The 13,415-nt window shown below is 41.8% G+C and overlaps 1 protein-coding gene across 6 annotated transcripts in view; it reads left to right on the forward strand.

The window, feature by feature from the left end:
- Positions 1 to 1,928: 1,928 nt before the first annotated feature.
- Positions 1,929 to 13,415, forward strand: part of ENAH (ENAH actin regulator) — a 168,429-nt gene continuing 156,942 nt past the window's right edge. Inside the window, exon 1 of one of the 6 annotated variants that reach the window (XM_068541752.1) lies at positions 1,929 to 2,621. In XM_068541752.1, the coding sequence (XP_068397853.1) occupies positions 2,617 to 2,621 (5 nt within the window). In that variant the 5' untranslated portion in view covers positions 1,929 to 2,616. The remainder of the gene's footprint in view (positions 2,622 to 13,415) is intronic. The other 5 variants (XM_068541754.1, XM_068541755.1, XM_068541757.1 and 2 more) reach the window with 5 other exon arrangements.

Genomic DNA, 13,415 nt, shown 5'->3' on the forward strand with positions numbered 1-13,415 from the left:
CTTGTCTCTGGCAAGAGGAGATAGTTTGAGTCACTACAGCAACATCTCCACCCCTTTTGGCCCTTTGTAAGAGTTTTCCCTGAAACATAATCTCTGCTGGATTTACTGTATTGCTATGAATGAACTAAGGCAAATTGGTGTGAATTCTTTGTGGTCAAATATGTCTTATTAATACTTTCCCAAGATGGTTCGATAAGTCTTATTATAACTTTTCCAAGAAAAAAGCCTCCACAGCAAATGTTCTTTGGCTAATTTGGAGAATATCTGAGGTGCATGTGTTTTAGTTACATAAATGACAGTGAGTATTTATGATAAGGCAATGAACCTCATAGTTAGTAGCTATGGTTTTTAATTGTGCCTATTGCACAAACTCATCCAGTTCTTGGGTTCTCTATTTCCCTGTCTCTACTTGTAATATGGCAACAAGGACATTTGACTGGCAAGGCTGTTTTCTCTCCGGCGCTTGGAGATCCTTGAATAAAATGCTCTTCTGTGATGGTAAGCTGTAATCAGACATGTGGGTGGAAATTAGTGTTCAAGTACACCATGTTTAAGCGGAGGTACTGTACCTTTTGACTACTTGAGGCCACCCTGGTCCTGTGCCATAGGTCCAGGTCACTGAGTATATAAGGCTGTTGGTTTGAGGCTGCAGGTTCCAAAAAGAAAATAACTTGGTATTGAGTCTGAAATGGGGAAGCTTTTTATAGTTAAAACTGGGCCACACAGTTCTATTATAGACAAGTCAGGCATTCACCAAGTATGACTGTAACTTGTTCACTTTTCTTTTGGAAGTGTAAATGATCTCAACTATCAAAACTATAATTTGAATTGTGCCTCCATCTTTAAATAAAACACCAAAACTTTTGAATAGATTCCTGGAGTCATGGCAGGTCTTCCATTTTGGATTAGATCCATCGTAGTCATCTTAAAAAATACACACTCCTTCTCGGGACTACAAGAGGCCTGCAATTTGTCCAGTTTAAATTTTCATTTGATTTTTGGATTTGCTTTTCGATACCTAAAAACTCCCACAATTATAAATCCTGGCTTTCTAGATGGGGCTTTCTGGATGGACTGCCCCCGCCCCATGCCATTGACTTTAAATGTTTTCTTCGCCAGCATTTTACGTTTACCTTTTCAAGGTGATTTCAAGACCAAACGAATGACGAAAAATTTAAAACTATCATTATTTGACATCACTCCCCGGCCCCCCGCCCCCCTCTCCCCCCCTCCCGCGGCCGGAATTCCCTTTTTGCTAATGACGATAGAAAGCGGTTTCACCGGCTGCGTTTCTCTTCTTCCATTCCCGCTGCTGCACACGATGCCGCGCGCGTCTCCCGGCGACTGCGTTTCCCCGCGAGTTGGCTGCGTTCTTTCGGGGATGAAGTCATCCCTATACTTGGTGTGTGCATATCAGCTCGTTAAATCGGTACAGCACACTGGGATTCCTCGGGAAGAAAAGGAGCGAAGCGAACAATGATGACCATATTTTACATTTATACGCCACCTCTCCCCCCACCCCGGAGGAATCGCCGGGAGCGGCGCGCGGCGGGGGCGGGCCGTGGGGCTGGCCGGGATGCCCATCGACTGGCAGGTCCCGTTCCTGAGATAGCAACAGGATGAGCTGAAGACAAGCCCCGCACGAGGGCACCCGGACGGGCAGATCCGGAGTCCCCCGGCCCGGCCCTGTGCCCAGTCACGCATCCCGGTTGCCGCCTCCTGGCTTCCCAAGCCGGGGGCCGCAGGTCCCGCGCCGGGAGGTCCCGGCGCCCCAGTCTCCGCACTCCGGCGCGGGGGAGGCCTGGGAGCTCCCCCCAGTCTCAGGGGAGCGGTAGGCGACCGGGGTGGGGGGGGAACGACGGCCAAGGACAACCCAGGGGGAGGAACCCTAGCCGGCTGCGGGCGGGGTGGGGGAAGCAGCCCCGATCCCAGGGGGCTGGGGAGGCGGGGTGGGAAAGCAACAAAGAGCCTTTGCTAACCCGTCGTCGCCGAGCCCGCTCCCGCCCCTCCCCGCTCTCCGCAGTACCGCGGGGGGTCCGGCCGGCGGCAGGGGGGCGCCCGGCCCCCCGCCTCCCCTCCCCCCTCACCGCCCCCTCGCCCCCGGGGGAAGGGGGGGAGGAGGGCGGCGCCTGCGTGTTCCTCCGCCGCGCGCCCCGCCTCCTCCCGGGCTTCTCGAGGCGATCCCGACTCTCCTCCCGCGGCTGCCGCAGCTGCCGGTTGCACACGGCCTCGGCGGCGGGCGCGGCGAGCGCGGGCTTGTGGAGCGGCGGCCGGGCGCGCGGCCCCGGCGGGCACCCCTCCGAGGGCGGCCGAGGAAGCTCCCGGGGGAGGAGGAGGAGGAGGAGGTGGGGGGCTGTGGCGGCCGCGGGACCCGCTCGGCGCCTCGGCCTCTCCGCCCCCTCCCCAGCTTTTCTTTCGCCCTCTTCTCTCCCACTCCGGGCCGGCGCCTCGGCTTTGTGCGAGGAGATGGTGTAGCCTCGCGGCCGCCCGAAGGAGGAGCTGGACACTTGTCTCCCGGCCCCGAGCTGCGTCCCCGCCCCTGGAGGAGAGACCCCCCTCGGCTCGGCGCCTCCCGCGTCTCCCGGCTGCTGGGAAAGCCTCGGCGCGGCCGACACCATGAGGTGAGGGGCGCGCGGGGCGGGGGCCGGCGGGCCATTGTGCCGCGGGAGCCGCGACCCCGCTCTCCCCGGACCCCGCCTTCCCTCTCCCGGCCCGGCGCGTCTCCCCGGTCTCTGGTCTCTTTCTCCCCGCTCCCGCTTTGTCCCTTCTCATTTCTCTTTCTTTCTTGTAATCCTCCCCAACCCTCTTATGGGGGGGGGTCCTCTTTTCGACGTTGTCCCGTTTTTCCTCAAATGCTCCTCTTTCGCCCAGGATTTCCCTTCCTAAATTTAATTTGCTCCTGGCTCCCTCCCCCCACCAGCCTTTGCAAGCCAGACCTGGGAGATGGGGAGGGGTTCGAGAATCGAAGCGTGCATGTTGCTGGGAAACAGATATTTTTCCGTCTGTATGTAAAAATTTCGTGCACTTTTATAACAAAACTCTCGTGTTTAATTAAAAAAGGGAGAAAAGTTTGAAAGATCTGAGATTTCTGCGGGGAATAAAGTGCTCTGGTAGCGATAGGTGAAAGCTCTGAAAGGTGAAATTTCACGATGGTGGGGGAAGGGAAATAATTTATTAGGTTTATATTTGGGGGGACACAGTGAAAGACTGGGATAAGTAAGTTGTTTGGGGTGTGTAAACGGGGGCGGGAGAGGGATTTGTTTGGAAAACCGTTTTCTCTCCTTTCTCTGTAGCAGCCTGTGTTGCATTGCAGCAGCTGCTTTTTCCTTTTCCTCTGTAATCAATAAAACAGAAGCTAAATTATTTTTTCAGCCCCAAAGAATTGAAGGTACGGTCGTAAAATATTTTTTTAATTGATACGATGAAACATATGGTGTGATATTTTTCGTTTTTGTTTCTCCAGTTGTGTAAGAATAAACCATGATGTGGTGTGTCATTCATTGGAGATTTTTTTCAGCCTTTCCTAAGCCTGTTTTGTGTCCCTAGCCTTCTCTTTTCGGATTGGTGCAAGACTTCGTGAGAAATGGGACTTGGTAGACTGAAGGCTGATCCATTCTGCGTTATCATCCTTACGGCCTTCCTTTTAGGTTAAACAGTTGTGGATAAAGTAAATTACTCCATTTCTGTCTTCTGGAAGAGATAGTCTTACAGTTCATTTGGATTTGAATCTCCTTTGTGTTAAAAGATTAATGGCTAACCGTTGCCAAGACCTTTATAATGTAATACAATGAGATTTGAATGATAGAATCTACACATTCCTGCGCTTTGGCAAGAAAATGTCATGTCATTGGAATTCTTTCTCAATTTAAGTAGTTTTCATTTTAAACTTTTTTTTTTTTTTTTTCTGTCAAGGTTGAACACTACCACTTTGTTTATATATATATATTTTTTGTGGTATAAGCTGTGTTGAGTTTTCACTTCAGCTTACTGTGAATTTGAATTATGTTTTTCTTTAATTCCAAGTTATAGACCTTTATTTGAAGGCTTTAAAAATTGTTTTTAATGCTCTGTTTCCAAGTGACCCTTTTCCTTAGTGATTTCACATGCAAGTTATTTTCAAATATAAGGGATCAGTTCAAAATGTAATTATGGCATACAAACCAAAAAACATAATCTTCATAAAATGTGGCTTGAAAAATGCGAGTCATGCATTTGAGCGTGGTTTTTTTAATCAAGTTACTGATGTCCTTGAAGACTCAGGAACTATAATAAAACATCCGTAATGTTAACATCTTGTAATACAACATATTGTTGATTTCTGCTTTAAAGATTTAATGCTTATAGGGGTCTTGCAGACAAGAATTTATCAAATTTTTCCAAACTTTGGGTAAAATTTTCTCAACATTGAGAAATGTAAAACAATGAAAGTGGGATATTTTAAAATAAAATGATCGTAAAGTTGTCATACTCAGAGGTTGTGAACCAAAAAAAAAAAAAAAAGTTAAAAGTATTCAGTGAAGTTTGATCACTATCATGTATAGCTGTGAGTCTGTCAACAGTAAATTATGTCTTCACTTAAAAGTTCCTTTTCTTACAAAAAGTAACTTGTAATTTTTAAGCTGTTTTCCTGCTCTATTGCTTATTAAATGTAGAGAGGGACGAATCACACTGATTCTTTCCAGTAGCATAAATATAGAACATGGTACACAGGTCAGAAAAGTTTGTTCAGGTAGTCTACAGTAATTCTTTGTAGACTAATTGTGAATAATTTAAGAGCAGAAAAGAGGATCCGCTTTTCACTTTGGAAGGCATTGGATTATTTGGTAGGTGGTTTGTACAACTCATATATACACATTTCCTTAGATACCTGTAAAAGCAGGACGGTGTGGTGTGAAAGTAAAAGGTTCTTGTGCTGGCTGCAAAAAGCTCTGGGATATTTTGGTGCTTAAGAAAGGGCTCTTCAGGTTATATTCATATTTGACTTAGTCCAAATGATGCTTTCAAGTATGGTAGGACATAAATGTTATACTATTAAGTCGAATCTCTCTTATTTATATTAAGGAGTAGTTCTGATGTTTTAAAGGCCATCCGGAAATAGGAGTGCATGAGTAGGAATTTCCATTTAAGTTGGTCAGAATTCTGAAGAGAGGATATGCTAAATATGTTGGCGGTTTAGGCATTGGTGTAAGATCTTTCAAATGACTGTAATTTCAGGAATAGCACGCTCATTGTGGTATAATGTAATAATTCCTGTATAGAAGGAAACAGAATAATACTTTACATTCCTGAAACAATCTTAACGGCATTCTATACTTGTAAAAAGCTGTATATAGAATTACTTGTTAATGTTTTGCTTACAGATAAGAATTTAAAAAATGAGAAAGTGTATTTCTCACATAAGACAGTGAAAGGGTTGAGACCCAAAAAACTGGTACTTTTGTTAGTGTAACATCCAACTTTTTGGTTCTGTTCTTATTGTTCATTTATGTAATGTTTCAAAAGTATAAGATTTATGATTGAGGTAGGTGTATATATTTAATATTAATATAGTGTATGCCTTTTAAATGATTACATTTTTACTTAGTTGGTTAGTTACTCAAGATCTTATTTTGATAGAAAGAAGAGCTTGTCTGATCTAAAATAGTTGCATGTAGCCTAGTGGCTAAGAAGAGCTCAGAAGATTTTGGATTGACATTCTTAGGTCCATATTAAATAGTCCAGGCTTCCACTCACTCTTCTGTGACTTTCTCATGGAAAAAGGTGTTGTGGAGTTGTGAGGATTCATCCAAGCCACTTATTAGGTGGATGACCTTGAGCTGATCACATTATTTCACTGATCTGTATTTTAAAATATGTAAAAATAGGGATAATTCTTTACTGGGTATTAAGGATCAAATGATAATGGAAGCGAGTGTGTATTACGTACTTGTAAACATTGTACAATTATATTACTTCTCTTGTTTTAGGGCGTAGTTCTGTTGTAGACTAGTTATATAAAGCTTTTGGGTAGTTAGCTTCACCTCATCCAGTCCAAGTGTGGCAAGGTTTTTTTTAAAAAATAAATTTATTTATTTATTTATTTTTGGCTGCGTTGGGTCTTTGTTGCCACGTGGGCTTTCTGTACCTGCGGTGCGGTGCGTGTGCTTCTCATTGCAGTGGCTTCTCTTGTTGTGGAGCATGGGCTCTAGGCGCGCGAGCTCAGTAGTTGTGGCTCGCCGGCTCTAGAGTGCAGGCTCAGTAGTCGCGGTGTACGGGCTTAGTTGCTCCGCGGCATGTGGGATCTTTCCGGACCAGGGCTCGAACCTGTGTCCCCTGTGTTGGCAGGCGGATTCTTAACTGCTGCGCCACCAAGGAAGTCCCACAAGCAAGTTATATTTTGCTTATCTACTCCCAATTGGTAGTGGCTGCCATGTTGATAAGGACAGAGCTGCATTTCTGGGTTTGGTGAGAAAGTGCCATGATTAGTAATGTTTAATAGGGATGAGGGTCCCAGAGAGTGGCAATAGAGTGTTACCTGGAATGCTCATTATTTAACCATCTGTGATTTAGTCCACCCTTCTTATTTTGTAGGTGAGGAAACCGATCTTTAAGTTTCCTTCCTGTGTGTATATTTAGTCTTTGAAGTAGTTATTGTGATTTTGTTACCCTCATTTAAATTTAATATACATTTTAGAGTGTGGCACAATCAAAGCTCAGAAGATCCAGGGTTTATATGCTGACTTGTTAATGGAGAAAACAGATAAAAATGGAGATAATTCTATTATTTCAAAGATTGTTGTGTCAGATGTCAAGTGAGATACCCATGAAAGGAGACAAATAGTAGTCTCCATGCCCAGGATCTTCCTTTATGTTTGTAGCTTTGGGATGTGTGACTTTCTCACAGACGTTAATTTTAGGGGCAGGAGCCAAATTTGCAGTTTTTGGAATGTTAGTGCATTGTACTTAGGCATTGTTTTGCCTTGTAGGTATTAAGTGAACACATCTTGAATAAGAATGCGGATTAATGAAGAAAATTTACCGGTTTTTACAGTAGTCAAGGTTTTGGATACCTTTTTAGCCCAGTTGGAATAAGCAAAATAACTGGCAGGCCCATTTGGCTGGTATAGAAGAAATTACATACTGGACTGACAGTTTTGGTTACTTATCCTACACACAGCTTAAATCTGGGGTGACTGTATAACTTGTAAAGCACCCAGTCTTTATCATAAGTGTAAGAAGGATTTGGAAAAATGTGATTTCAATTTTTATGCAGTTGTTGGGGAGGAAAAGGATACTTAAACTCTTCCTGTGCCCCTCTCCCCCTTCTCTGAAACTGACAGATGGAACTGAGTGGAAGTAAAAGTTAAAAGGGAGAATCTGAGCTGAGGCTGTACCTCAGTGAATGATTCCCCTAATAAGGGCTTATGAAGTTTTCTTACGAAGTTTTCTGGAATAGAAATCAGAAAGGGAATTCCTTGTCAGACCTTCTGGGAAGTAGTCCTTGATTTATCTACCTCCCAGCTCTCCCTTTGTGTTACTGTGTACTTTGCATGTTTTTTGGCCATTGCATTTATTACATTGTTTTATAATGATCTGGATCTATCTGTTCCTCTTCATTGTAAGCTCCTTGAGGATAGGACAGCGTTTTTATATTCACGGTACCAGCAAAATATTAGGCAAATAGTGGGTGCTCATGTAAATGCTTAACTTTGGGGTGTCCTTTTCCAGAATCTATGCACTAACAATAACCACCACCATTTTTGGAGCACCTGTAGTGTTCTAGAAGGTGTACTGGGTATTATAGGATGTAAAATAGTATTTGGCATATAGTAAATGTTAATAAAGTTATTTAATTGAAACAAACAAACAAAAACAAGCATCCTGACCACAGGAATAGTGTTCAGAAACAAACAGAGTATGTTTCTCACTCAAACACAAAGCTCAGAAGTGGCCAAAAAGAATCAAACTCAAGTTTGTCTAACTCCAAAGCCCTTTTGGAGGATACCGGGTTTCCTTGACTTTCTCATTAAATTCTGCATTAACAGAATGGCCATCATTCTGTTTTTTAGTCTCTTTGATCATGGGACTTGCAGATATTTTTGAGCAACAAGCTGATGCATGTCTATTGGTTTAGCTTATTTCTACTCTACTTAATGACTGCTTTGTTTTGATTCTTACTAGTGCTTAAAATACCAATAATTGGATAGTTTGTGATATTTATGAAGGAAGATGTATTAGCTTAGGATGCCGTAACAAAATCCCACAGAAATTTATTTTCTCAAAGTACTGGAGGCTGGAAATCTTGAGATCAGGGTGCCATTATGACCAGGTTCTGGTAAGGCTCTCTTTACTGGCTTGCAGACTGCCATCTCCTTGGGCACCTTCTACTATGTCCTCACATGGCAGAGAGCGAGAGAGCGAGAGAGAGAGAGAGAGAGAGAGAGAGAGAGAGAGAGAGAGAGAGAGAGACAGAGCTCTCTCTCTCTTCTTATAAGGTCACTGATCCTATTGGATTTGGGCCCCACCCTTGTGAACTCATTTAACCTTAATTACCTTCTAAAAGCCCTGTCTCCGCATATTGTCACATTGGGGGTTAGGGCTTCAACATATGGATTTTTTGGGGGGAAATAATTCAGCCCACAGTAGAAGATACCCAGATTTTTTTTGTCAGTGGATATAACTTTGATGGAAGAAACTAATCTGTATAATGCTTAGATGATTTATAGATTGGTTTTATTAAGTAACTCTACATGAAGAAATCATTTACTAACAGGGAATGATTTACACAAGAGACCTCTTATATTTTCTAGAAATTTCTGTACGCTGGAAGCTTCTGTTTTATAATGATTCTAATACTTAGTTAACATGTACTTTTCCAAAGAATCCTTTTGGTGTAAAGCAGTCAGTGCGCATATATTTCAGTGCAGAGGTTGCATGGAAGAGGGTAAAGAGGACAGGCTTTGAAGTCAACCTGAGTTCAAATTCTATTTTGACGTTTATGAACTAAGTGAGTTTTGAGTAGGTTACAAACAGTTTTTGAGATATGAATTCCTTCTGTAAAATGGAGATGCTTTTTGCATTACAGAGTTGTTAGGAAAATTAAGTCAGAAATTATATAAAACCCTGGCATAGCATTTGGCATGTAAAATGGGCTTGAGAAGAGTAAATCCCCTACTTCTCTGAAAGTCTGACATCTCTTAAGTTTATGTTAAGAATGTGAAAAACGATGTAAAATGGTGCAGCTGCTTTAGAATCAGTGTGGTAGTTCCTCAAAATGCTAAACATAGAGTTACTAGATGACCCAGCAATTCCACTCGTCGGTATATACCCAAGAGAAATAAAAACATATGTTCGTGCAAACTGTACACAAATGTTCATGGCAGCATTACTCATAATAGTCAAAAGGAACATGGATGGAAACGTGCTAAGTGAACGAAGTCAGACATAAAAAGCCACTTATTTTATGATTCCATTGATAGGATATGTCCATAATGGGCATATCTATAGAGACAGGAAGTAGATTAATAGTTGCTATGGTCTTGGGATAGTGAAGGAGGAGTGGGAAGTGAGTGTGTGCAAAAGGGTTCCCTGACCCCATTCTACTCTGTGTGTGTGTGTGTCTGTGTGTCTGTGTGTCAGGGGCAGGGGGAGGTTGAGGACTTCCTGAAACCAACAGGCAATTCCCAGATGCCATCAGGGTGTCTGAGAATTCATCCCAACTCTGACACTGTCTGCCTGGAGATAGAATGAGATTCCAAGGGTAAAGGGCTCAGTCCCACAAGACCCACCCTCCACTTCAGAGGTGAGTTGCAAGTCCAGGTTGTCACCTGTACTTCTGACCGACTGGCTGTGAATCAGAGGGTCCCCACAGCTCCCTCCTCAGGTGTGGTTAATTGGCTAGAACAGCTCACAGAACTCAGGAAAACTTGTTTACTCACTAGATTACTGATTTATTACGAAAAGTTTATATTAAAGAGTAGGAGCCAGATGAAGAGCTGCTACACAGGGCGAGTTCCTGAACAAGGGAGCTTCTGTCCTCGTGGAGCTTGGGGCCGGCACAGTGGCACGTGGAAGTGTTCTGGTTCCCCAGTGTGGAAGCTTTCAAAAAAGAGAGCCTAAAAGGCTGTTCTTTTGTTTTTTGTGGAGGCTTCTTTACATAGTCATGATTGACTGAATCATTGGCCAGTGGTGATTGATTCAACTTGCAGCCCCTCTCCTCATCCCTGGGGACGGGGCGGGGTAGGGGCTGGGAGTGAAAGTTCCAACCCTCCAATCACTTGGTTGGTTCTCCTGGCACTAGCTCCCATCCTTAGGTGCTTCTGAAAGTTACCTCATTCACATAACCAAGACACCTTTATCGCTCTCTACACGTGGGGAATTCCAAGGGTTTTAGGAGCTGTGAACCTGAACTGTGGAGGAAGACCAAGTATATATATATCTGAATGACCAAACATATATCTTACAAATCAGTGTGTATGGAGTTTCTTTCAGGGGTGGTGGGAAATGTTCTAGAATTAAACAATGATGATCGTTGCATAACCTTGTGAATATACTAAAAATCGCTGAATTTTATACTTTAAAATGGTGAATTTTATGGTATGTGAATTATGTCTCAACCTCCACTCCCCATCCTTGGATTATTATTTTCACTTATGCACTAGAGTAAATAATACCAGAAGATGGTCTTGTTTGCTTTACATTGTTTCTGACATTTTTGTTACTTTGGACTGATATTTTAAATTGACATCTTCATGTTTTCTAAAGAAGAGATATTGAAGGTAGAACCATTGGGCTTTTCTCTTTAGGGAACCAGGCAGGTAGGAGTGCTGAAGTGGAAACATTAATTAGTGGTGCCTTTGAGAGGCCTGAACATATTTTGGGGTCATATCTTTGTGCTCAGGTAGCAGCCATCTCTCTGGTAGCCCTGTTATAAGCAAGGATGACTAAGGTCACTGATTATATCAGTGAAGCAAATCCATCAGAATCTTCAGAAAACTGTTCAAACCAGGTAGTGTGTTTTTTTTTTGTTTTTGGGAGTCTGTTTACAATAATCTCAAATACCAAAGAAAGTTTTTGTCTTTGGGAAATGAAGCAACCTTGATGACATTTTTTTGCCCTTCTAGAACATCTGGTTTTGGCAACCAGTACATCTGATGATAATGAAGTCAAAATAACTAACTGTGCTTCAGAGGTCCTCAATCTCCTATCCTTTTTGGTATCTGTTATTGTATGTGTCAACTTTGTAGGGAAGAAGATTCATAAAGAACCTCAGAACATAAAGTGAAATAAAATGAATAGCTCTTTTAGGTCAAATCTCAAGGGAGTCCAAATTGCTTGTCTAACAGTGCAGTGAAGGGATCTTTCTGTGCAGGTTTTGTAATGATAAAATTGGTTATATTTGAGTGTCTGCTTTGCTCTGAGATGTCCCTTCCTCTCCTCTCCCAAATTCTCATCTCACATTCGACTAGTATCGCAAGCAAATTGTGCATTTTTTAACAATTTAAGATTTAGGAATCATAAGTTTTCATTTCAGTTATTTTGATCTCTTTTTAATCTCTTTAATCTTTTATTTGCAGTATTTTAAGAAAATGAACCAATTTACTATTATCGAAATAAATGTCTGGTCAGTTTTTTTTTTATAAAATTACTTTTTTTCTTTCACTATAAAGCAGTACAGGTTTTGCATAGATTTTAGATGGTATGGAGAGTATAAAGATTTTAATAACAAGTCCAAAGCATCTAGAATTTTGATATTTTGATGTATAGCTTTCTAGACTTTCTGTAATGCACATAGGCAGCCATAAATGTGCTTGTGTGTGTATGAGTATGTTTTAAATAAAAGTGAGATCATACTGTTTAGAAGTGAAATTATGTTGTGTATTTTGTAACTGGCCCCTTTCCACATCTTGTCACTAAATAGAAATCTAAATAATTTTAAGTGACTGCACAGTGTTCTCACTATGCTTGGAGTGACCTTAATCTCTTAGGGATAGACTTTTAGATTTTTTTTCATTATTTTTGTTATTATAAAAAACACTGCCATGAACATCTTTGGGTATATATCTTTGTACACCTGTGTATCATATTTTATATCTGCACAGATACTTATATTTTAGCATACGTTTCTAGAATTAAAATTGAGGAGTAGTATTTATTTTTCCCCTTTCTTTTACTTTTTTCTGTCAGCAGGTCCCATCACGTTGCCCTCCCTTTGCTCCTCTCCATCTCACTGACAGTGCTCAAATCCAGGCCGCTGTTAACGCTCACTGGAACAATTAGTGTCTCCTCACTTGCGTTCTTGTCCCCCATTCTCTATACATCAGTTAAAATGATCTTAAAGTGGAAATCCGATATTGTTCTTTGCTTGCTAAAGCCTTCAATGCCATCTTAGTGCTCTTAGGATAAAACCCAAATTAATAATAAAAGCAAAATTATTAGTAGGTCCTGCCTGATCTGACTATATTCTAGTTCCCAGCATAGGCCTCTGAGTATGCAGTAAGTATTTGAGTGAATAATAAATGAAATTACCAGACCAGAGGGAATTTTATCAGTTTTTGACACACATTACCAAATTAACAACATGGATGAGAGTGAGAGTGCCACATTGTGACCAACTCAAGCCATTATCAGCCTTTTTAATCTTTGCCACTCTGATAGGCAAAAGGTGTTATCTCATTGTTTTAATTTGTGTTTCTTTGATACTAGAGTTGGACATTTCTTCATGTGTTTACTGGACATCTCTGTTTCTGTGTGAATTGTCTATATCCTTTGCCTATTTTCCCAATGGGATGTTTAGTTGTTCCTGTAATGATTTATACCATCTTCAATAAGTAACCCTTTATGGTGTAGATATATTGATATTATACCAGTTATCTAATGTGGTATTACAAACCACCTCAAAACCTAGTAAAACATGTGTGAGTTGGCTGGGCAGTTCTGCTGGTCTCACCTGGATTCACTCATCTTTTCATTCCCTGACTGGGTTCATGTGGTTTGTCTGTTTGTCTCTCACTTAGTAATAGCAGCCTTCCGTTAGATCATGCCCCAGTGTGCAAGCTTTTATCAAACTTCTGCCTGCATCCTGTTCCCTTAGTCTTCTTGGCCAAAGCCAGTTACATGGTCAAGCTCAGAGTCAGGGTGGGAGGAGACGACACAAGGGTGAATCAAGAGGTGTGACTGTTGGGTGCTGTGATGTAAAATCAACCAGATGTATCTTATAAAGAAATTTATCACTTGTCTTTTAATTTTGTTTTGGTAAAGAAGCATTAAAATTTCATGTCAGATCTGTTAGTCTTTACCTTTATAGTTTCTGCCTTTGGTGTCATGCCTTCCCCAACCTAAAATTATATTAGTATTTACCTACCTTTTTTTCTATTACTTTTTGGTTTATGGTTTCATTTATGTTTAAATTTAAGCCATCTGAAATTTGTTTTGGT

This window comes from Eschrichtius robustus, chromosome 3, assembly GCF_028021215.1.
Source record: "Eschrichtius robustus isolate mEscRob2 chromosome 3, mEscRob2.pri, whole genome shotgun sequence".
NCBI classification, from domain to species: Eukaryota; Metazoa; Chordata; class Mammalia; order Artiodactyla; family Eschrichtiidae; genus Eschrichtius; species Eschrichtius robustus.